The sequence below is a fragment of the Centrocercus urophasianus genome, unplaced genomic scaffold (assembly GCF_019232065.1).
Source record: "Centrocercus urophasianus isolate 14NV4802_14NV808 unplaced genomic scaffold, USGS_Curo_1.0 seq_10, whole genome shotgun sequence".
NCBI classification, from domain to species: domain Eukaryota; kingdom Metazoa; phylum Chordata; class Aves; order Galliformes; family Phasianidae; genus Centrocercus; species Centrocercus urophasianus.
In genome coordinates, this window is record NW_024884142.1 from 32,233,618 (window position 1) to 32,259,113 (window position 25,496).

At 37.9% G+C, this 25,496-nt stretch overlaps 1 protein-coding gene across 2 annotated transcripts in view; it reads right to left on the bottom strand.

Annotated features, from left to right (window-relative positions):
• The window catches only part of MMS22L (MMS22 like, DNA repair protein), an 86,204-nt gene that overhangs the window by 22,628 nt on the left and 38,080 nt on the right, over positions 1-25,496 (bottom strand). For both annotated transcript variants that reach the window (XM_042826186.1, XM_042826176.1), the window contains one exon: positions 1,179-1,369. In XM_042826186.1, coding sequence (XP_042682120.1) covers positions 1,179-1,369 — 191 coding nt within the window. The remainder of the gene's footprint in view (positions 1-1,178; positions 1,370-25,496) is intronic.

A 25,496-nucleotide genomic window follows, 5' to 3' on the forward strand; every position in this document is an offset into this window, starting at 1 on the left:
AAGAGAGCTATGACTGATCTCTTCTCTGAGCTGCAACATCTAAGGCAAGAAGCTCACACAGCGTGGAAAGGGTTTGCCTTATCCAGAGTAAAGATGTGCCTGATACATCTATATAGAGCAGGTCACAACTGCACTCTACTACTTCTAAGCAGAGTTTATAACAGGCTGCTCTTCTTGCTATTTTACTGTGTTAATATAAAATAAAAAGAAGTAGCACCGTAGGAAATGAATGAAAGTTATGACACTAACAACCTCTTCCTTTGATTTGTATTGCTGTTTTCTACAAATGTTTCAGCAGCATGAGACCACTACCACTGCATGCTGCCTCCTTCATTACAGTCACCTACTAACTACTGCCAAGCTGCATCAAATGAAGGGTCTTTTCATGTTTCTATTACCAAATCAGTGCTTCTGAGCTTATCTGAACCTAACTCATATCATGATGGGGAGAAAAAGACAACATAGTTTTCTAAAATCTCTGTATTTTAGCTAAATGGATAGAAGATAATTGTAACTGCAAAATACAATGCTAACTACTGACAGTAAAGATCAAAATGAGATTTCCTTTTAGTCAATGACATGCTGATTCTCCTGCTGCACATCGAGTACACATACATATGGAATATTGTCTTAACGACTAACTCCTCAGTGCAAGCAAAATGAAAAATTAAATTGAATTATGAAACAGTTTTATGACCATGACATGACTGTAAAGGTTCAGTGAAAAACAGCAGTCATTTAATCAACCTTTTAAACTGTCTTCATCTGTAAAATATACATAACAAAAACTGACTGAATCACATGCATAGTGGAAGGAATAGTCAACACAAAACTAAGATAAGCTGCAAAAAGATATAAGTTCTAGATACAGTGAAATAAGTTATTCTCATTGTTACTGTATAGCATTTGCAATGATGTTCGTGATCTGTGACTAGAAGAAAAAAAAAAAAAACATCAGGCTGGTATGGCTTCAAAGTCCTTTGGAGTTCTCAGTCTTGTTATATTCTATCATCTAGTTCAATACTACATTATTTGGTCTCATTAAAATATTTAGCATAGAGTCTAGCTTTTTGCAATTATGCATGTTACTACATAGAAACAGAAACATCCCAATGTAAAATCCTTTACAGTTTGTGATCCAGAACACAGTGAAAAAATCTGCTGCTTGCAGTGCTAACCTGCAGCTGTATCAGCAAGCTGAGGGGAAGGTGGCATCTGTGACATTCTCTGGCTCTTCAAATAGGGAAAGAAATTTCTCCAGAGAGCACTAGCGACAGCAAGGTGGTGCTCTTTAGCCACTAATGGGAGCTGAGCATTTGAGTCTGCATTCCCTGTTCGAAGTCCCTGGTTTACACGTTTGTGCACACTCCTAGGGAGAAACAAAACCAATGTTTACATTCAATAAATGAAAAATTCAGATCTTTTAAAATGCATTTACAACTACTTTAAACGGTAGAGACTGAGAACTGAAAAATCATTTGTGTAATTAAAACCTTTATGCGAAGGCATTATGCATACCAGTTATTTGATGGATGAACGATGGCATATTAAGCACCATAAAGTTAATGTTAATTACTAATGTCAACCATTAATTATATGCTTTTTAATATGTCAGATCAAAATGAGGAATAGGCAGTTTTAAAATGAATATCTGCATTTTGCAACTGCTAGCATGACAGGAAAGTCTGCTTACTATCCATCGCCAGCTGCTCCTTAAAATTGTTGCCAGTAAGGTTTTCGGGTAGTGTTGTGCACAGCAAATAATGGCAAATGATTTTGATCAATTGTAAGGCTTCCTTTGGAAACTTATTTCTCATTTGTAAAACCTCACTAGATACAAGTTTTGATATGGGAAAAGATTCATTTTACCCTGATGTGCTGCAGACAATTAGGTTTGACAGCAATGCCCACAGCTTTGTTAGTACAGTAAGGACAAAAGTTACCACTACACATAACTCCCATCTCTTCCTGAGACAATGTGGCATGAATTCAATAACGCACTCAATTTTCTTTGATTCTTCTAGTACCATTCCTGCTACTTAATCTAATTTGGAAGTTGTGACTTTCTAGAGGTTTAATAGAGATATGTCTGCAGGGAATCAATGTTCCCAGAGAAATGGGGGCTGGGGGGGGAAGCATTAATAAATTTGTCTGGTAGAGCAGGACAGGAGGCAGTATGGCACTGGGCTGATCAACTAAATAACAAGCTTATTAAAAACAATCTGTAGGAATGCACTATCATTCCTGTTCCTATTTATCTTCTGGTCAACTCAATTGAGATTGTGCATTAAAGCACAGGCAGCATTATTACATTTGCTTTATTAAATTCCATAAACAGCACTCTAAAGTCAGAGTCAAGATATTTATAAGATAATGGCAAACAGCAGAGGCATTGAGACTTATCTTAACACTAATATTTGTAGACTGCAATGCATTTTTTAATTGCTGTTGTTGAAATTGCAGGAGTTTCACAGAAACAGTTCCCCTAGATATTCTTTCTGGGCTCACCCTGATTTGAAATAAACAAAACCAAAAAACTCCAGTCCCCAGCACCCCCCTGGGAATGTGGGAAAACTACGAAAGAATTATACAACTTGCAGCACTCATTAGGACATCTGAAATGGAATAATTTTAAATAAAGAGTAGGCTGGCTGCAAGGCCTTCACTTACTAGGGTTGATATTAGAAAAGCATCTCATCATGCCAAATTAATATCCAAAAATTGTGCCTAACACATAATTTAAAACATAAAACACACTGGATGTCAAAGGTAACAATACTTCATGCCTGCCTTTGGGCATCCATTAGTTTCAATAGGACAGACAGTGAGAAAATTGAGAATCAACTACCTTTTGAATAGCTAAGTTTAACAGACACGGAAGGGTATGTAACACTAGGAGGAATCAAGGGTATTCTTGAGAGACAGCATTAGTCCAAACACAGAACAGAAGCTGGGGCTTCTAAGCCTATCATTTATTCCCTGTGTGACTTCATGTAATTCATACAGCCTTTTTTAGCCTCAGTTTCCCAGCCATGATATTTGGATAGTAAGACAGCTTACCCTTTAAGAATGCTGTGAAAACAATCTATGCTTAGAAAGTGAGGATTATATTCAGCATGTCCGTTGGTATTCCTATTTACAAGGTATATTGTCCAAGTCAACATGAATTGAAACAGAAGCCAGATTAGCATTAAAAAGTCAAGCAATACTTCTTTGGGAGTATCTCTTATTAAAAGAGGACAAAGTAAAGGTGCAGAAACTGTGAGGTCTGGAGGACAGTTAATGAATAAGCAAGAGAAGGACTGGAAAAGCAAGTTAAAAATATATTTTTTTTTGTCCATTAAACAAAGAAAGGTAAACAGTAAAAGCAGAAAGCAATTCTGTTGTTGGTTAGGAAAGTATGATTCTTCATAGTGCAGAGAATTAAATCTCCAAGACTAAATTGTGTCCAACTTACTCAGACTAAACTATAAAACTGCACAAAGACCTTTTTGTCTCCTCTAAACTGTCTCTCCAAAGAAGGGTGGCCTGCATCTCCTTTAGACATCTATGCAAAGTAGAAGGGTGTACAGACTCCCAAAGTAAGGTAATATATCTCTGTGTCAGTGGAAGGGCAACACATACAAATCAGTATTTATGTTTATTCATAGTAACCTACACAAATGCTTGCAATAACATAAATGCTTCAGATCGATGGAGCATCAATACATGCTGTGGTTTGTGTGGCCAGCTGCTTCCACAATTAAGTAAACTTATTTAATTCCATAAAAATGCAGACAAATACAATTTTTGTTTTTATTGAGACTTCCACATTTCCAACTGGAAAATACAGCCCTCTTGTTCTCTGCAGATCAATGGACTGGAGTAGCACTTTAACTTGGAGACCTCCCTTACAAAATCTGCCTCTTTTTGCCTCAAGATTACCTGTGCAGTTTCGTGTTCTAGTATACCAGCAGCAAACACATCATGCCATATTTGTTGCCATTAAGGAATTAAAGTGAAAGATTTGGTTGGGGGAAGATGAAGTTTCCTCCGCAATGCAAAAGCTTTGAAGATTTCAGTATAAAGAATGGAAAGCATATGGAGGTTAGTTAATGCTGGAATAAAAGAAATACAGGTTTTGATATCAGTGAAGACAACAGAAGAGCCTTACATCCTCTCAACAAATCCCAAACACAGACGGTATATCAGCTTCTCGGAAAAGTGCAGAGCAACAAAAGTATCCACTTAAGGTCACCCCAAAATCATAAACCATGTTAACAAAGAAAATTATTTTTGTTTCTGCTGAAAATGCTAGTGACAAGCTGTACAATAAGGATGCTATTAAAATCCAAAATAAAAGAGGCAATGTTGACACTATTCCATTTCATAAGAGTGTTTTTCCTGTTCGTCCTCCCTCACTTGTCAACATAAAGAAATTAAATGGCACTATTACAAAGGGGGGAGAAAAAAGGGCTTTCCTGTAGAAATCTATCCAGCCACATTTTCTGTAGGTGTATTAATTTTACTGCAGTGATACACTCAATATTTGCACTGTTACTGCAGGTGCACAACTGTGAGATCTCTGCTAGACAGCAGTTCACTCAGCTTGAATGAACAAGCAATATTTACTATGCAGCATTTCAGAATTTAGTCCTTAATTATTCACCTACTTTCACTTTCTTCAAATGCTGCAATGCATCAATGTTTCTTTAGTAACTCTATCATTTCTTCTCCATTTCACCAGAGCTTGTGCTTCTCAGAGTGAATAAAACCATAAGCAATTTTTCTGCAGAAGCCATACGTGTTCCCATTAACCAGTCCTATCCTGAATTAAGACGAGAAAGATCCCTGCACACCCTCCATACATCTTTCAAAATAATTTGGCATAGGTATTCATATAGTTGATTATCATGCCATTTAGTTATGCAATTGTTATAGAAAATCACAACTACAGCAACTTATTTAATTGATCCATGCAGACACCACATTCCATGTTGACAAACTCACTGTTCAACTTCTACTTAGTAATTTGCTCAGAAGCATTTACTTATATCTGTACTTTGTATTTAGTGAAAACTGCATATTTACGTACATTTCTGAAACCGTGCTATAAGATGTAACAAAAAGTATGAAATAACACATTTATTGAGAGCACTAATTACTTTTGTATACAACTTTCTAATACACATTTGATAAAGAAAAGTTAATTTAAACATGGACTAACATCCAAAAAGGTAAGGACAAAATGGACACAGCTTGAGTGAGGTTCTGATGTGACATCACAAAGAGCCTTTCCACCATGAGAACCGTGTTACCTCAAGAGGCAGTCAAGTCTCCACCACTGGAGACTTTTGGAGACTTATCTGGACAAAACCATGGCTGATGTGATCTAGCATAGGCAACAGTCTGTGAGCAGAAATTTGGTCTAGGACACCTGCGTAGGTTCCAACCAATACTTCTATAATACTTGTAATGCAGTACAATAATGTCCAGTTTAGATGCAGACCAGCTTCTAATGCACCAGACTGGAAATCACTAGCTACGCTTCTCCAGTATATGGGAAAAAGTGAAACCAAGCAAAGAAATTAGTTCACACAAAGTGGTTAAAAAAAGACATGAAGACATCTTTCTTATTGGTCAGCATCTATCTCCAACTTTGAAGTACCAAACCACATAATTCTACTTGTAGATGCAGATTCATAAAATGATTCTGGATTCAAAGAAGTGGTACAATAGTTGCACAATGGCACACTTGTCAGAAAGTGCTCCAACATAACTATGCTTAGATACTGGTGGAAAGCCACAAATGTGAGATTCCTGAAGCTCTTACTAAAGGTTCTCAGCTTTCTCCAGATCACCAGTGACCGATGTCACTGCTTAAATACTGCATAAAAAGGTGAACCTTCTACCTCTTGCACACAGCATCAAATGCAAGTGGGTAGGGTTGCAGAGCTCTGCAGTGAACTTTGTTATCAGTGTTTATTAGGTGCACTGATATCATACTTAAAAGAATTTTAAGTGCCAAAACATTAGGTTTATGATCCCAAAGTCTCTAAGCTGACTGCTAAACAGCAGTCAGTCACAGCTGATTGCAAAAACAGCCTCAGTGTCTCTGGGCACACACACATTAGATGTTTAAGTACCTAGGGAACTTCAGCGGTTAAAATAGAGTCCCCTGCAGATTTTCAGATACTTCCACATTAGGCAGTTTCTGTGTAACATGAATTAAGTCAGGTGACTAAATTCTACATGAGTCTCATTCAAACATCCAAATCCTCTTTAAAATCTGTTTCTAAGCTCTTTGGGACACAAAGTTCTTTTTATACCTTTTTATACAGCACACAGTATACTGAGACTGGTATGACTGCATTAGCATAGTGACAAAAGTAATCCCACCTCAAACTAGAATCTCTCAACTTGTTTCCATAGCTGCAAAATACACATACAAAATTTCTATGAAGTTTCCTAATACTTGAGCAGCAGCACTTTCACTTTGACAACTGAAAATAATTAAGTAAATAAAGAGTACAGAATCTTAACCCATTTTTAGAGAAATAAAAACTAGGTTTCAAAAGGATAAGAGAGATAAGCAACATGACAAAATTAAGGCCAAACCCAAAATTTCCCATCAGTTAAAAGAAACATTTGAAGAAAAAAAATTGTTCATAATGAAAGCGTGTAAACCATAGTGACAGCATCCTCGCCACCACAGAACTGTTATGCTGACCACACAAACAGAACTGCAAAAACCATGATAAAATATAATCAAACAATAACCATGTCTCCTCCAGCACAGTATTTAAGAAATTGTTTCAGTGTTCTTCCTTCAGTTTAACCTGCTCCAATAATCCAAAATAAACTGCATGTTTAAATGCTTACTGCAAAACAGATGTCAGAATAATATTCCTAGTTGTGTGTATGTGAGATGATCAGTGACTGGTGTGATGAGATAGGGAAAATTGGAAGAAGGATGCTTTTCAAAACAGAACCATCCAGGATTCAAAGCCCTAATTCATCCATTTGTGCACAGCAATGTGAAGCACAGAAAAAGTGAGCTCATATGTTGGATGAGACAAGAGGAGGGACAGATAGGTGTAAGGTTAAAAATCAGGGCACAAACAGATCTCGATTGCCTGAATCTTAATTCACAAACTGATCACTTACTAGTCAGAGCACTGTATTTTGATCTGGAAGTTCCCAACGTGCCTAGAATTCATCTGCACACCCTTAAATGTCCACAAATGCCTTGAGCTGAGCATCTAACTCACAGTCTCCATCTACTGGAGCTCAGAAATCTGATTACTAACTCATGCCAACTAAAGCAAAGCATAGCAGTAGATGCCTTAATTTTAAAACCTGAACACATTTTTTTATATAACAACCAATGAGTTACAGCCTCAGGGAGCAGAGTATCACCTGTATCATTTTGATAAACTGTTTTTGAGACCCAGCACTGCTTCCATGACTGCGAATTTTGCATTACATCGCTGAGAAAAACAAACAAACAAACAAAAAACACTAAACTCTAGAATGAGAAACAGAGCTCATCGTGCTCCAGCATTACATCCTAACAATTAGGTAATCCTTTGGAATATCTGTTGCTCTTTATTAAAAAATTAGAAAAAAGTTCAAGCGTGCAGTTTCACAATTGAGACTCCACAGTGGTTACAAGTACAGAATGTTGCTCTTCTCGACACTTCTGAACCCCTGCAGACTGGATTCAATCTTTCAGTGGTCATTTTCTGTAGGTATTAAGCAAACCCCCAAGTAGGAGGCAAAATTCAGGGGGGTGATTTTTGGAAATACTTCTTCTGATATGCTTACAAAAGGAATGAAAGTGCTTAACTCTGGTTCCCGATTTCCACTCTGTAAGACACATGCCTAACACTTAGACAGCAAACCAACACATTTTACAGGCAACTAATTTCTTCACCAGGGCTTTATTTTATATCTTTAGATGCTACCAAAACATTCAAAGTGGTCTGATTCAAAATATATGCTGCACATGCCAAACAAGTTGCTGTTCAGCTTGATCTGCTACTTTAGGCCATCAGAGCCCTATTCATTGCTGGAGAGCTTCAGACAACCTGACAGCAGCAGTCTTCCAAGTTCCAGCCTAGCCTCTTCCTCACCAGAATGGAGCTTCCAGGCATGAAGATGGCCTAGTGCTTTACAGTAAAAGATGAACAAATGCCTGCATCACCATACCACTATCAGACTGACAGTCTTCAGAGAACAACTTCAATAACTCATCTATACATGCTTATAAAATAAAACTCTCAGGGCATATAGCATTGGCTGTCAGAATTATACACAGACACTGGGGCATCATTTCAATTAGGACATCTTCTCTGGCTTTGCAAATTATTGGTATAAGTTCATCCACTGAATAATTCTGGTCAAAGAGTTCTGGTTTTTAACACAAATATTAAGAAAATATTGCCTCTAAACACCCTGACATGTATTTTGCATCATGTTCCTTTAATTGAAAAGTATCTATTGATAAAAGGCCACAGAACCTTTCAGTTTACCACAGTCAGTGCCTGAGCAGAAGCAGATTGCATACTTTCTTCCAGAGCACTCAGTAGACTTAAACAGAGGCACTTTAATTCTTCATTGACGATATAAATCTTCAAATCTCAGTGGAAGAATCTATTATATTCCTATTGTTAGTAGCTCACGGACAGAACAGGTTCAATAGTTAAGCAGCTTCAAATGTGACAATTTATATAAGCAATGCAATTAACATATATAAGAAATCCAGATGATCATCCCCAGTCAAATAAAAAAAAGCAGTCCACAGGCACTCAAATCACACGCATCAATTTAGCTTCATGCCACCTTTCTAAGTAAAATAATGCCATCTGAAAATGTCCCAAACTAAATGACTCTGCTTAATTACGAAACATAGGAAATTTCATAAAATATAAATATTTTCAAACAAGTTTAAGTACAGTTAACTGTTATAGACAACTACTTTTTCCCTTAAAGTAAAGACTAAAGCCAAGTTTCATTTCTTAGACATTACTGGGGATATTCACCAAACTTACAAAAGAGTGGGGAAAATATGACAGATCCTCTTCAATTTGTAATGCAAGTACAACAGCAACAATGTTTTCTCATCCTCCTTGACCATGCACAAGTAAATACGATACAAGCTGTCAGTACTGAATGTCCTGGTTTCAGTTGGGACAGAGGTGGGTTGGTTTTGTTTTGTTTTGTTTTTTTTTTTTCCCTTCACAGTGTTTAAATACTATGCTTTCATTTTGGGGTTAGCCTTCTAGAATTTATAAGGGGCACATAAGGGTGACAAGGGAAACCTCACTATCCAGGTGTAGCTCACACATTTTTTTTTTCATTTTTATTTTTTATAAATTGGAAGACCAAAAGCTGTCCAAAGGCCAAATCAGTAAGGGCCTGAACATTCCTACCCCTTACTAGAGAGCAACAAATATTCCTAGTATGCCACCCCTAGACTTGGCAAAGACAAGAAGTTTAAAAGAAAAAAAAGGTCAATTTCAAGGCAAAGAACCGTACAAAGAAGTGTGGAAATCCTTCATATAGGATAGTGGGCAGACAGCAAATACTGACAAGTTTAACTCTAAAATAATAAATAAATAAATGACCAGAAATGAAATGACCTCCAAGCATAATCATCTCTCTTCTATTATAGTACTTCTTTGATCACATTCTTCCTTCCTCAACTTTTCCTCCATGTAGTATATGGTGGAAGAAAGACATGGAGAAAGCGACAGCCTGTTCTGTCTTTCTGACTCTCCAAAGCAACTGTGGATGCAGTGAGAGTTGCAATGATCCAGACCATACATATGCCATAATCGTGACATGAAAGTGAAAGCTGTCACGGAAAATTTTTACAAGCATTCGTATCTGTTGGTGCTTGATGCAGGTCTTAAGAAATGTATGGACAAATGGGCCAGCAGTCTACTCCAAACATCTCCTATTAAATCACAAGATACAGCAAGTATCTGGAAAAGAAATTGCATAGAAAATCATGGAAAGAGAAAAAGAAAATCAATCTTCCCTATGGACCGGATTCAGTAAATCCAGCAAGTGTCACCGAAGACGTGATTCTATAATATGCATTACTGAAGGTATGGCAACAGGTTCTGATAATTTTTCAAGCATAATTTTCCAGAGGAAAGCTGTTCATTAATAGGTATTAATCACAAACACATCTCAATTCAATCTCAATTCACCTTACTTTGTTTTTTATAATTTACTGGCACATATGTAATACTGTTTAAATTTAGATGCAGCATGCTAGAAAACTTTTTTGTATTACTCTCAAATGTTTGCTTCCTAAAAGAAATCCATAGTAGATTCCGAAAACATTCACTATTTTATCAGTGATCAAACAGTGTAACAGTCACTGTAGTTAACCACCGAATATTTTTAGGATACAGTTAGGCTTAGTGAGTATCCTGTGTCAAAATTCAGGTGAAGAAATGTCCATTGTAACATCTGAATGATCATACTAATATGTAGGTGACTCTTAAAACAATGCCTCCTACTTATTTCATGGAAAATACAACAGATCTAAAAAGCACAGTAACACTACTTGAACAAATTCTCAGCTACAGACTATTTTGCAGCAGTCACTACCATCAGCTATTCATTTTCACCAGCAATGAGCAAGAGCCTGCATGCCGCACTCATAAAACTCAACAGCAGCAGCAGCAGAGGTGACCCACTATTTCACAGCTGCTGTGACAATACTGTTGCAAGGAAGATGTTGCCCATGCCTTCCATTGGCCCAAACAGATGGAAATGGGGATATAAGAAATCTGGACTATACAGTGGGTGTGTCAGGAAAGTTCAGCCAAGACTGGCAGTGTGCTCCATGGTCTACAAAGTGACATGGGGTCTGGCATTATTGTGTTGCTGGAGAAAGGTTGTCACCTTCTCTAGCCTGAATCTGCAAGTTTGAGTCTTCAGCTTAGCCAGTGTTCTAATTTAGTGGCCAGAGTTGATGGTCTGTCTGGATTCCAGGAAGTCCAGAAGGATTACTGCTTTCCTATCCCAACAGACAGTACACATCACTTTACCTGCTGGAGGCTGTCTAGAACTTTTACTTCAGTGGAGAATTCATGTTACCACTCTGTAGAACGTCATTTTGTCTCTAGCTTGTAGTGGTGACACCATGTCTCATCATTGTTAAAGATACGATTTAGGAAGCTGTCACCTTCAGGCTTGTATTGGTTCAATAGGTCCTGAAAAATGTACTTAATATTCTTGTGTGAGCATTTGTGGGGCCCGTCTAGTGCAAGCTGTGACATTCCAACATTGCCACTATTGTTTCCAATGCATTAAAGCTGATACTCAGCTCCATACACAGGAGTCTGGTGTTAATCTTTCAGTTCATGAAGATGAGTTGACTAAGATTCTTCATTTTGTGGTGTGACAGCTGTTCATATCCATCCAGAATGTGGCTTGTCTTCCAACCACCTCAGTGTGTCACATCCACCATTAGGTCTTCACAAATCTTCAGCAGGTGTTGATGAATGTCAGTGGGTACCTTTTCTTTCCACATGGAGGAATTCATTTCCTCGCCTTTGCTTCATACACATTTCTATGTCAGATGCCACTTTGTCAGACTGCCCTTCTGTGGCAATCTGTCACATGTCAACAAAATGTAACAGAATACTGTCAGGAAAGTTCAGCCTCTACTGCCATATCACCAACATCTGCCTCTGATGTCATGAGAACATAAGAAAATAGGAAGCATTATTTTCAGAGAAGCCTTTGTAAAAATACTGATCTGAATGTCACCAGAATTCATCTGCTGATATCAAAGATTCTCACCTTCACTGGAATGGGAAGTGTTAATGCTCTGAATAAAAGGTTATCAACTGCAGTTGAATCATGTGCAGATTATCAATATAGCAGCAATGTACAAAAGGGCTTCAGCAAGGTTACTGAGTTTAATATAATCCTCTTTATAGCCAGTAGCAGAGTAATAGAGAACCCTGTGTTAATCATGGACAGCATGCTGAGTGAACTTAGTAATACTTTTAAAACACACAAGACCAAGAAATCCCCAACATCTTTATTATGCTCAAAGACAAAGTAAAGATATTAATAAGGACACACAACCCTAAAACACAAAGGCCAAGAAAAGCCAAACATCCAGAGCTCCAGAATATTAGTTAGCACTGTCTCCTCAACCCTTCTCAAAGGGTGCAACTACGTCACCAAAAAGACAAGTTGTTATGAACGTAATTTAAACGCAAGCAGTAAACCTGTAGACTACTTTTGCTAGGTTTACTGAGAGGGAACAAGACATCTGTTTCAGCCAGCCTAACAAAGTTATGCCAGAGAACTGTTCTCTTTTCCTAAACACATTTAACTAAGATAAGGTTGGAAGACCATCAAAGACAACGAAACCTGTGTGAATTCAATTTAACTGCTTCACATTTCAGCTTGTGGAACAGTCTTGGGAAAACCCTGAAGTTAATTTGAACTCAATTACATTGCACCTTTGTTACCTTCAATGGTATTCAGCCAAGTTAGTTTATGTCAGTACAGTACTGAGGGGGAGCTAAGATTGCAGGGTTTTTTTATATCATTAATGCAGAGGCAGTATAAACTGGAACATGTGCACATGTAGACACAAAGTTACCCTATGCTGTTCCAGAATATCTTCTCAAGTCCCAGGATACTTAGTCCCAGTACTATTATTAGTTCCAACCAACATAACACAAAAAAATCCCTAATAAATTCCCCTGCCAGATGCAAAACTTCAGAACAGTAAACATCTCTTGGGCTTTACTGCAGTTTTTCACAAGGGCTGTCTTCGAGGTGAACTGGGAGCAAGCTGTGAGCCACATATGCTGACTCAAACTTTAAGTTGGAGGATTCAAAGCAGGTACCTCACACAACCAAAACATCCTTTATATGAGGCAGGCATTCATCCGCATGGCAGAGTCTGCAGACACATCACATTGTGTGAGGGAAGCTTAAAAGAAAAATCCCAACTCAACCACCACTGGTAGCACTTACCACTAAACAAATAACAGAATATCAAATATTCTGACAGTAAATGCTATATGACGTATTTCCTGTCACAGCATGGAAGGAGCTCACAGCAATCATCGGGAATTCTGTGGTCATCCCTGGCTGCAAGGTGCCTCAAAACATTCCTTTAGATTTTTGTTCAGTGTTTGTTTTAAACATGGAGTCATCTGTTATATAAAAGATTTGCTAGAGAACTACTGAGAACTTGCAGTAACATTTCTGTAACTTTAAATTATAACCCACTAATTTCATTTTTTCTTCTGTTTTTTATTTATGTATTTATGATTCATTACTAAGTTCTCTTTCTGAAGTATTTTATGTTTCAAAGAACAGGAAGTCTGCATAACTTCAAATCACCTTTATTCAAGTTCATAGCCTATTAGGAACATAAATTGTAGTGTATATAGTAAAGGAAATGGACAGTATTAGCTGATATGTTTTTAGCTATAAACAGAAGTCACTGCAAGTACACAAGACCATTCTTAACAATCTTCCATGACAGCTTTTCCTTGCCATGACAGCAACAGGGACAGCAAACAGTCCCAAGTTAGGTGGTCTTTAAGCTTTCTTCAAAATATTCAAAATTCTTTTAAATTCACTCCACCCTGTCAGGGCCTTTCCCGTGAGTTCTTCAATTTCAAAATTCTAAAAAGATGCTGTACATTAAACAATATCTTGGTGTTATCTGCAACAGATAAAATCGCAATAACACCTAGAATAAATACTCTTGAGCATCAAACCCACATTCTCCATTCTTAGAGATCACTGAACAGCTGGAGTTGGAAGAAACCACTAGATGTCAACTGGTCCAACCCCAACTCAAAGCACAGCCAGTCTCCAGCGACTCTAAAGACAGAAATTTCACAGCCTCACTTAGTAACTTGTTGCAATGTTTGATTATCCCTACTGTGAAAATTTTATTCTTATATGCAATAGATATTTCTTTCATCACAATCTCAGCTGATTGCTTCCTACCTCTGTCTGAAGGGTCTGATTCCATCTCACCTGCTACCTCTCATTAGACTTTTGTATAAAATGCCTTCTTCCCACCACCTCCCCACCACCACCCAAGTCTCTTTTTTCTGAAGGCTGAACAAACTCAATTTTCTCTGCTTTGTCTCACAGGACACATACTCCACACACTCCTATTCAACTTAGTGGTTAACTATTTGACTCAATCCAGTATATCAAGTATTTCAGTGTCTTTCCTGTCCTGAGAACCCAGTATGCTGCTTATTTATAAAACAGCTTATCAGAAAGAAATTTCTCAAGAAAAACAGGAAGTCAAAATGTGTCTACAGCTACATAATAGCCCACTCCATGACAAACAAATTTTCTGAGTATTTACAAGCGAATCCTCTGTTATTACTGCTTCTTACTTCCTTTAGTTCAGACAAAACAATCCCATGAGTTATGAAAACTACATGCAGAAGAACTGGAACAGCAGTCAGCTGGTCCTGAAAAGCTAGTGCTGAAACTCCATTTGAGGCACTACCATTTCCAAGAAGTATCATCCTGCCTTCAACTCTTCCCTGGGACTCTGAAATGCAAAAAAATTCCAGCTGAATACTATAGCGGCAAAAGAGATTCATGTTTTCCTCCAATGTTTACACACTTTAAAAAGGTAATTTTCCACATAGCAAAAATAGAAAACAACAACAACAACAAAAATACAGCCTAACAGATTGACCTTAATCAGACTCCCTTAGCATTCAGAGCCCAGTAGTTTAATAGACTTCCCACACCGGGGGTCAGATAGCCACATTATGTATTAAAATGGAAATCTGCTTGAGCTCATGGTGTTTCATTCCAATGAATGAAGAACACACACATCAGTCTGGAAAAGCTTACAATCTGAAATATACCATGGTAAATTTATGGCCAAAGATAACTAAAATTCTTCTTAGGCAAATTATAAAATCAAAGTTTGGTAAATGACTGGAAACAAATTCACTGAGCAACTTCATCTCTCTCAAATGTTTTCCTTTACTACAACTGTAGATGCAGAGTTTTCTCTCACCCAGCACCAAAAAAAAGAGAGAAAACTGATAAAATATCCATCCATGTGGAGTTGGTGTCACCTTAGTTAAAAGTTCCTGATCTGATCAGATGTGAAAAGGACTCTGGGGTTAACCACACAAAGTCCTAAGTGGAAATGAAGGAACAGCATCAAGCATACCTCAAATACTGAAAACCAACAAATAAGTAATACTATTACTCATAGTTACTTATTTGGAACATAAATTTCCAACGATATACCTGCCTTAACATTGCAAATGCATCACTTGGTTATCATCACACCATTCTTATTTTCCAGATAGGAAGTCCAAGAAAAAACTTGGAGATTTGTTTCTATTAACTTAAAAGAACAGTGACAGAAGAACTTCAGTTCCAATGTGAAAGTCTATGTATTCAATTTTTAAATGAAACTCTCCCGTTCCTGAAGATGCCTTTGTAGAAAATCAAAAACTGTATGTGTAAGAATACTGTCCAACAGCTTGCTGGGAGTCATATACTGTATAGTTGAGGAAAAAAAAAATAATCTCTCTGTATGACAGAAAGCAGGAAGGCAGGCAAACTTGTGCTCGAAACAATGAAGTAACTTATTTCCAAATTCTGAAAAAAATATTGTACTTCAACCCTGAAAAATCAATTTTGTTTCTTTTTTCATGGAGTATCTCTAGTGTTAAAGGATGCTGTTCTCCAAATGCATGTTTTTAGTGAAGGAGATTACTTTGGGTACAAAATATCCCCTACGAACATTGTTCCTAACATTTGGTAGCAGACAGTAACTAATTTTCTGTCATTCAGGAAGAACTGTGGGCTTGCTAAACTTTTATCATCATCCCCTCTGAACACAGTAAAAATCACTGCTAGAACTGATGGTTTATTAGATCAAAGCTACCATCAACAATGTCAATTCTGCCTGGTCACGTTAACAGGAAAATGTTTTGAGTTCTACCACTGGGCATCCATTTAACTTCCAGCACCAGCTACGCTGTAAAACCGCACACATAATTTATTTGGTGACCTGCGTGTATGGGAAGCATTATCTATGCGACACTTCTCACAGTCTGACAAAATGCTTTGATTTGTACCATTCAGATGCTTGAACAAAGAGTTTAAGCAATCACCAACAACAGCTTTTATCTCCAAATGTGCTAAAAGTGTAATGCTATATATACATGGGAGCAACCCATTGCTTTAAAGAGCAGATTTGATAACATAGAAGTGATTGGATAAATATTACATTTTCAACTTGTAAGTATCTTCTCCATTAAGTTTAAATATTGAGTAAAGTTCACGTTTATCTTCACACCACTTCTAGCAATTCCCCCATAAAATATTCCCAATGCCTCCATGGTATCCATGGGAACTTCTTTGCTTACATATAGCTTAAAATACACATCCATTCCAATTAGGTGAAGTAAACAGAAAACAACATTCGTATTTCCTCAAGCTACTGTTGTCTTTTCTTTCAGCTGGGATCCAGCAATCTTTGAAACAGTTGCTGGTTCAAGTTTGCCAGACACAGTCAATGATAGATAGGTATGCCACTGAAGTCTGTTCTCTGTGTCACAGAAGAATCCATTTAATTACTCCTAATAATACATACACTATACAAATACAGGTAATTAATCAATTCCTGCCTAATTCCTGTAATAGAGACTCAACAACTTACTGTCTTTCTTTCGGTGCAAAGGTATTGTTTTTACTCTGCAAGACTTCCAGTGCTTAGGCTACACCTTCTCTATATAATAAAGAGCATTTTATGTATAATCATCTGACACATGCTGCATTATTTTCCAAAAGAGACTCACCTCAAAGAGGAAATATGCTCAATAATATATTATTAATAACTACTATTTCATTGTTTTTCATATGAGAACAGAAAGGGTGTTGTTTAAAAGCTTGCAGCACAGAATTTTTATTCTATTCTAATTTTTAAAAACATTCTGCTTCTATGGGCCTTTGGGCGTGCTTGGTATTATTTTAAAATTCCTTATTAATCTATCTGGTTTCCTTTTTGAGAAAGCAGCTCAACAAGGTATTTACTGATGCTTTTACATAACAAACACTGCAGGGAAAAGCCAGCATGATTCCAGGGACACCTACCTGCTCTCACCACTCTTTAATTCTGTTCAGTATGTCATGCCCTTACTGCATGGCATTAGGTGCCACAGAGACACAACATTTTGCTAATAATGGCTGTACTCAAAATTATTTGTTTAAAGCTTCCTATGCAGCTGTTAAGCAAATTCAGAGACCCTGCAAGACACATGGAGTTAAATGTTTAAGCTGTTTTCCTATCTCGTTCTTCAAAACCTTAAACTAGAAAATCCCTAGCGTGGAAAGTCAGGGAAAGGCTACCATCCCCTCTAGGGTTAAAAGATGGTTTTGTAAGATTTTGGATCAGATTAACCTTTTGCTCAGAATAGGGCTGGTTATTGGTTTTATTTTTTACTGTCTTTAACACAGGTAAAAAAAAAATCAATATGAAGCGAGACAAAGGGCTCTGGAGGCCCTGGCAACACCAGCTTTTGGTTTGGCTCATGCACAATCTTACAACATGCTGAGGCTGGGAAGGATTAGCCTGCTCGTGTTGAGTAAACCGATGATACTCAATAAACAGTTTCTGTTGTAAACCCCTTAGGACGTGCAAAGCCACACTAGTTGGCATTAGACCAGATAAGCTGCCGAACCAGCTGTAATCTCATTTAGACCTGAGCTGATCCTCCTGTCCTTTCATTCCACAGGATCAAAGCAAACCACTGAGGAGGCAGCTGTATTATAGCAGCAGTGCTTGCTGGATGCGGCAAACATTTCATAAATTCCTCTCCTTGAAGCAAGCCTGCACATAATCTACCCAGAGCCAGTTCAATCAATGGATTTCTGAATTCATTAGTCTTATTATTATAGGATAACTGTTTTCTCCATATAGTGTGGTAGGTGTTGCAAGCCAACTTTGCAAAACAGCTCTTATTGCTGACCATTTCTTTCTGGTAATGTGCCTTTACATTTTTCTTGTGCCACATGAAAATGATTTAAATCACCTCTATGCAGTATTTTTTTTTTTTAAAGACTGGAAAATAAAACCAATTCACATATATTCAAGTAGGAAGCACTGATATATACTAAATTCATCCAAGCATAATTACATGCTACCTGCTCGTATGCTTCCATGCATCAGTAATAATGACCAATGTTTTCTGAGCTTAATGACAGCAGATGATAATAGTGAAAGCAGAGATTATATCATTGTAGTAGCATAACAAATACAGACTGAAATTACAGATATGAAAGGAGTCATTGTAAGAAAAAGATTTCTATTTGCCTATTACTCTTTATGTTCTTTGAAATTAAGAAGAAATATTTTCACTGTTGAAGAAATGAGCAGCACAGTTTAAACAAAAACACAAAAGCAACAGGTCTTTTCAAACTAAGCAAAAAATGAAATCCAAGACACAGGATCAAATAAGTCTTGAAGGTGAAACATTCAATTTTTATCTGCACAATGCCTGGAGTTTTCACTGCACGATTCTAACTGAAAATAAATAAATAAATTTAGAGTAACTTTAAAAACAATAGAAGAATATATAGTATAATTCATAAAATGTATCAGCCATTCCATTTCCTAACAGTGAAGTGTGCAATGCAACACACACAAGATAAAATAAAATTAGATTTTTAGCTTACATCAGAACAGCCAAATACTATTAAAAACATTATTTTAGTCCTCCTTTGAGGACTTAGCAATTATGCTGCTTGTTAACATAAATATCAAAATTTTCTGCTGCTGTTGCATTGGCAAAAGAAGGATCTAAGAATATTGCTGTACCAAAGTGAGTCCTCTATTACACACGGCACATAAACAATTTGCAGATCACCACTTCTTGTAGAAAGAACGGTAGCCACAGAACTAACTAAAATAGAGAAGGCCAAGTAACCCTTTCAGCTATGGTAAAAACATTGGTGTTTGTGACTTACTGCTATTTGCAGCCAGTATAAGTATAAAATACAATCACAGACATGAACAAAGCAGACAGGATCCCTCCTCAGAGACAACTGCTGCAAGTTACAGAGCACAAGATCTGTATCAGTTCATACACACATCCTAACCTACACTGTGTAGATCTGTTGGATTTCTGTCCATTAATGTTTCTAATCAGGGTAATAAAAAGCTTCAATAAACATCTGATTTTACTGTACTGTAATACAAGCAAATGCTTTGCAGCAGATGACACAAAGTAGGTGCTTATTATGAAACTTAAAGCACTAAAGCACAGATGTTCTAGAACATGTTACAGGCAGCTGGCGAAGCTAAACAAAAGGCACTGCACCTATCACATGCAGATGTGTTAAAAAACAAAACAAACAATCTACTGCACATCTCCCCCACAATCACACAGAAACCATCTGATTTGTTAATTAATGATTCCCCTCTCTCCACTTCATTCTTTAACCATAAAGGGGTCCCATTTAACATAATCACTTAATAACAGCAAAGTGATAGGTATCAGAACCCTAATTCTTCTAATATTTGCAAAATCCAGCTCTTTGTAATAATAATAACACCATGATAGCAAACTGTAAAACTGTGTAATTACACTTTAATTGTATTGTGAGGCATGCATTAATCACAAAGTTTAAGTACCAAGGATGGAATTATAATAATTCTGTAAAACAAATTTAAGCTAGCTAAGTAGGTCAGAACCACTAGCATGCAACAGGAGACCTCTGGGAATTTATCAGTTAATGGCTATTTATGTGCAAATGAGTGCCCTCCAACCCTCCCAAATCCTGTGTAGCTGAAGGGTATTTCTGTTAACCAGGAGCATGCTTAACTGCTGAGGCATAAATTAAACCATTTATTTGAATGATTTTAATTCTTCTCTCCCCCCACCCACTCTTACTACTCCCTCCACCCTAAATAGCAGCACAATTTACAGTATTAATTTACATCAAGATCGGATTGCTGAAGAGTTTTCAGAAATTAGCTTGGTTCAAGGAAGGAAAAAAAAAAAAAAAAAAAAAAGAAAAACTTTCAGTAAGACAATAGCAGTGAAAGAGTTCATCTGCAAGTCTTCCAAAGGGTAGGCTGAGTTTATTAGAAATTCCAGAGTATCATGGCAATACAGTGGAAATCCTTTCATAATGAGCTCTAATGAAACTCTTTAACATCCTCATATTCCAAACCTGGAGAACACAATTAAGGTCAGGAGGATGTCATTAAATATATTTTCTGTCCTAATGCTCATTATTGTACAGGTGTCCAAAAGTTTTCTTTAGAGAAAGAAAGCAGCAAAAGTTTATTGAGGTAAGAAAAAAAACTTTCAATTTTTAAGTTTGAGTCCAAAAAAACACAACCACCTGTAGTCATTCTTGATGTCTCAGAAAAAAAACAGATGCCTTTACAAAATACTTAGACTCAAAACGTGATATTTTTACCATGATGTAAAATATGCAAGATTTACAGACGATATGATTTCTGAGCACCCATAATATTAACAGTAACTCAGAGCAGCAATGTAACGCAACCTCAAGATTCATTCTTATGCTTCAATTTTTGTGGCTGTTTTCTGTTTTGTTTTTTTTTTTTTTTTTTTTTTTTTTTTCCCTCCCTGACCACAAACAGACATTTTCTTGCAAAGTCCAGAGTTCCACAATAATAAAACAGTAAAAGTTTGATTATCCTAACACCAATTAACCATAGTCCCCATTACTCTAAATGAGATCATGTCTCCCCAGGGTCTAATAATTACATTGTAAAGTCCCCTGATTGCCTGCATTCACTCTGTGATATCTGGATAATCATGACTGTGCTATAGCTAATTATTATGTAAGAAATGAGATGATTACAGCATTTTACTTGCTGATGTCATCTGTGCACTTAGTACAAAATTTGACATAAATAGAACAATCCAAACGTGGACATACACAACACTTTCTCCCACCAGAAAATCACATTTTCAGCCCCCTGCATACAAGCTATAAGATGTGGCATGAACCTGAAAACTTCCCCTGGACAAACCTTTCACAGCTTTAAAATATTTTAGGCAAACACCTGGAATGCTTACTCAAGTATTTTCAAATGCATACCACCAACAGCTAATCAACATATTCCCATCCAAGAAAACAAAGAACATCAATGAAAATATTTGCGTTTCTTCTCCATGTTGACTTGATGTAAGCCAAACAGGAACACAAAAAGCAGCAGAAGAAAATCTCACTGCCCCGTCAAGTTCACATCAGTTTCCTGTTCCTCCCTTCTCCGGTCCCTCAGAAAAAGATGCTACACGTTCACAGCTGCAGTGCACACACCTGCTGAGCATTTAATGGCTGCCATGGCAGCCTGTGTAGGCCTCACATTGCCATGTAGAACCCAAGATGTTTTTACTCCTTAGTATGAATTTGCAAGACTACACATCAAAACAGAGCCTTCATACCATTCTTCTCATAAATGAGCAAAACTGTTTGGCAAAAAAGTTCACTTGTGTGTTTTCTTTCAGAAAGAATGAGCACAGCTGTATTCTGAGCCAGTGATAGCCCCTTGCTGCCTCTTCATTCCCTACAGTGAGGAGCTGCAGCCTTGATTATGTCTGTACCTTCCGGCCATTGGCAGGGGCTCAGTTTTGCCCTAAGGCTTTAATTAACCCCGATTAGAGATAAATAGGGCCTTCTGGTTGTGAAAGAGGAGAGAACTGACAGCACCTCCAGCTTATCCAAGAATGAAACAAGCCACTGACTGTTTTTACCTTGCTCTACTTGGTCTGCCCAATAACAGTGTCAGAAGGGGACTCCCAAATGAGAAGATGCACAATGTACTCATTACAGGGTGTGCTCCATCCTTTTCATTTTGTTTCTAGGGAAGACAGATGAGCTCGGGCTCATTTCACGTTATGCACATTTTCACTGTTTAGTATCACTGGAAGACAAACTGGAGCATTTAGGCTTCAGCAATTAATGGCACTTGGACTTGCTCCAAGCCAAATAAAACATGACAATGCATGCATTCATGGATCAATTAGCTTTCCCTAGAAAAAGTCTACAATGCATTTTCAAAGTATTTTTTCGAGGCAGATTCCCATACTTGACCACAAAACCACAGAAAACTCAGTACAACCTTCAGTGGAGCCTCTCCTGTGCAGGCACCAGGCAATGCTGGCCACCCTCAGTCCCCTCCTGCTGATCTTCCAAATACCAATATGGCAGAGAAAAGACATTCACCTTTTCTCCTCTTATAACAGACATTAAAGAAAACACAATCCTAAAACAATTACAGAATTCACAAATCAAAATGAATCACAGATTTCTGAAGGTTTTTTTTATGACATTATAATTTCTGCTATAATTTCTTCTTACTACTTTCTAATTTCACTGGGGCTTTGTTCTGCAAGCAGAAGAGTAGATTACTGTGTAGGAAAGCAGCCTTACTAATTGAGCACCAGCAGCAGGCATTCCTTTCTTTCAATTCACAGAAACAAGTGAAAGATTAGGGAGCATCTTAAATTACTTAAGAAGTCCATCTGAGCACTCTGACCAGCTTACAGAGACTACTCCAGCAATGTTTGTCTAAGGTGGTCCCTAAAAAGAAAGAAAAAATTACATGTGATTTCAACTACTTTTTCTGACAGTGCACCAACTCTTGCAACCTACTCTAACTAAGCCAGCCTACTTCTGCCACATAAGACAATTCCTTCTTTACTAGAAGGGAGAACAACAGATAATTTGTTTTCTTTCCCACAGCCTTTTTAATGCAAGCTGACTTCTAGCATGTCTCAATTCCATCTTTCTCAATTCCCTCAAACTTCTGTGAACTTCCAACTCTCATTATTTACTTCCGTGAATCTCCCCAATCTTCAATTTATTTATAAATGTTCTGCAAAATGATATGTCCAGAAGTGCATACAGAACTATAACTAAAGATTAAATAAGCAGCTCCTATCTCTCACCCGCAAAAGTTTTTATTAAAATTAAATATCATGGTGAAGTGTGTTATTTTTTCCTAAGCAGTCACATCAAACCCTGCAACCTAACATAACAGGCTGCGTGCATGAAGAGGTAGTTGTTACAAAAGCTAGCAGATTAGCAGAAATTAGCAGAAATAGGCAGATTTCAATCAAATTTCAAATAATTACTTTCTTACAACCAATACGTTCTTAAAATTTCACATAAGTACTCACGTAAACAGAGATCAATATATAAGAATTGTGCCCTGCTCACCCTCCTTTTCAGGATAGTAGGAAATCGAATTTAACCATTCTCAAACAATTCTGGGTTTCCTCCATACATCAGGCAAAAACTATATTAGTACAGGACCAAAATACCTTACTTCGCAACCATCTGTGCTGAGTAGGCAGCAAAACCTACAAGAAACAGAAGGATGGACAAAGGGGCAACAAATCTGTTGCCCATATCAGTTTAACCAACCCCTGACATGGGTTTCACCTTTGTTCTTGTCACTTCCTGACGCTTTTTGAGAGCCTGACTGACAGAAAACCAGTACAGCTTCACCAAGGGCAGGTCCTGCCTGACCAACCTCCTGGCCTTATGTGATTGTGTAACTGAATCAGAGGACAAGGTAAGAAAGAGCCCCTAATGTCACCTATCTGGATTTCAGTAAGGCTTTTAACACGGTCCCCACAACACCCTTCTCTGTAAATTGGAAAGATACGAATTTAACGAGTGAACTGTTCAATGGACAAAGAACTGTTTGCAATATGTACCCAGAGAGTGGTGATGAACAGCTCAATGTCTGGATGAACTGTGACAGGTAGTGTCCTTCAGGGCGTCAATACTGGCACTGATGCTCTTTAATATCTTCATTAATGACATCAATAATAGAATCAAGCACAGCCTCAGCGAGTTTTCAGATGACATCAAACTGTGGTGCACACAGGGGACGAGACACAGACTCAAACAGTGAACCCAGGAGCACCTCAGGAGGTTCAACAAAGCCAAATGCAAGGTCTCGCACTGGGGTTGCAGCAACCCCCATTATCAAAACAAGCTGAGAGATGAAAGAATTGAGCATAAATCTTCTGAAAAGGACTTCAAGGATACTGATAGATGGTAAGCGGGACATAAGCCAGAAATGTGACTTCAGAGCCATTCTGTATTTGTAACGAAAAAAGGATGAGAAAGGAAAACAGCAGCCTCACATGCACGAAGAGTTTTCACCATAAACCTTGCTGAAGAGGCCTTGGAGGCACTTGTGGATGACATGCAGGACATGAGCCAGCAATGTGCCCTCTTGGCCCAGAAAGTCAACCATATCCTAGGCTGCACCAAAAGAAGCATGGGCAGCATGTCGAGGGAGGTGATCCTGCCTGTCTGCTCTTTGCTGGTGAGACCTCAGCTGGAGTACCGTGTCCCAGTGTGGAGTCCTCAGTACAGAAGAGATGTGGACCTCTTAGAGCGTGTCCAGAGGAAGGTCACAAGGGTGATGCAAGGAATGAAGCACTCTAAGGACACGATGAGAGAGCTGCGGCTGCTCAGCCTGGAGGAGTCTTCAGGGAGATCTGAGAGCAGCATTTTAGTAACTGGAAAGGGTCTATCAGAAAGAAGGGGACAAACCTCTTTAGCAAAGTCTTCTGATAAGACAAAGGAAAATGGCTTCAAATTAAAAGAGGGAAGATTTAGACTAGGTGTAAGAAAGAAGTTTTTCAGAATAACATTGGTGAGGCACTGGAACAGGCTGCAACAAGACGTGGTGGATGCCCTATCTGTGGAGACATTCATAGTCAAGAACTGTTTGAGTTGGAAAGACTAAAGGTCACCTAGTTCAACTCCCCTGCAATGAACAGGGATGCCTCTTTTGATGCGGCCCAGGATACTGTTGGCCTTCTGGGCCGAGTGCATGCTGCTGGCTCACGTCTTGCTTACCTACCACTAGTAACCTCAAGATCTTCCCAGCCGTGCTTACAGTAAAACTGTTCCTGCATGCAAGGCTGCTGTCTTCCTTTCTCTTCTTTTTTTTTGTTACAAATACCCAGAAATAAGCAAACTGAAAACTGGTTGTATGCCCATCCAGAAATTTCAGCATGAGCGCATCATCCCATGGGAAGAAGAATCAAATGATACATACTCAGGCAGAGTAAAAAAATAAACAGAAAATAGCATACATTTAGATTCACGAGAAAGCCAAGTTGTTTTTGCCACTAAGATAGTCCCATAGTATGAAGAGAGTAGGATATTGCTAGATTAAAGATGTCAGTAAGAAAATCTGAAACAAACTTAAAGGAAGCTGCTATTACTCAGTTTCCCAAGCATCAGTGGCAGGTAGGAAAAACCAAAACTAAAAAGACCATATTCCACTGAACCACCAAATCTTTCTGAACTGCACAAACAACTGCAGTGCATGCTGTGTTCAACACTTGCTCTTCATCTGTCTCCTTAAGACAAGTATATTCATTTGTCCAGTTAGCATAAGGATTCTCTTTGAGTTCGTTCAGATTTTCCTCTCCTCTTTAAAGGTC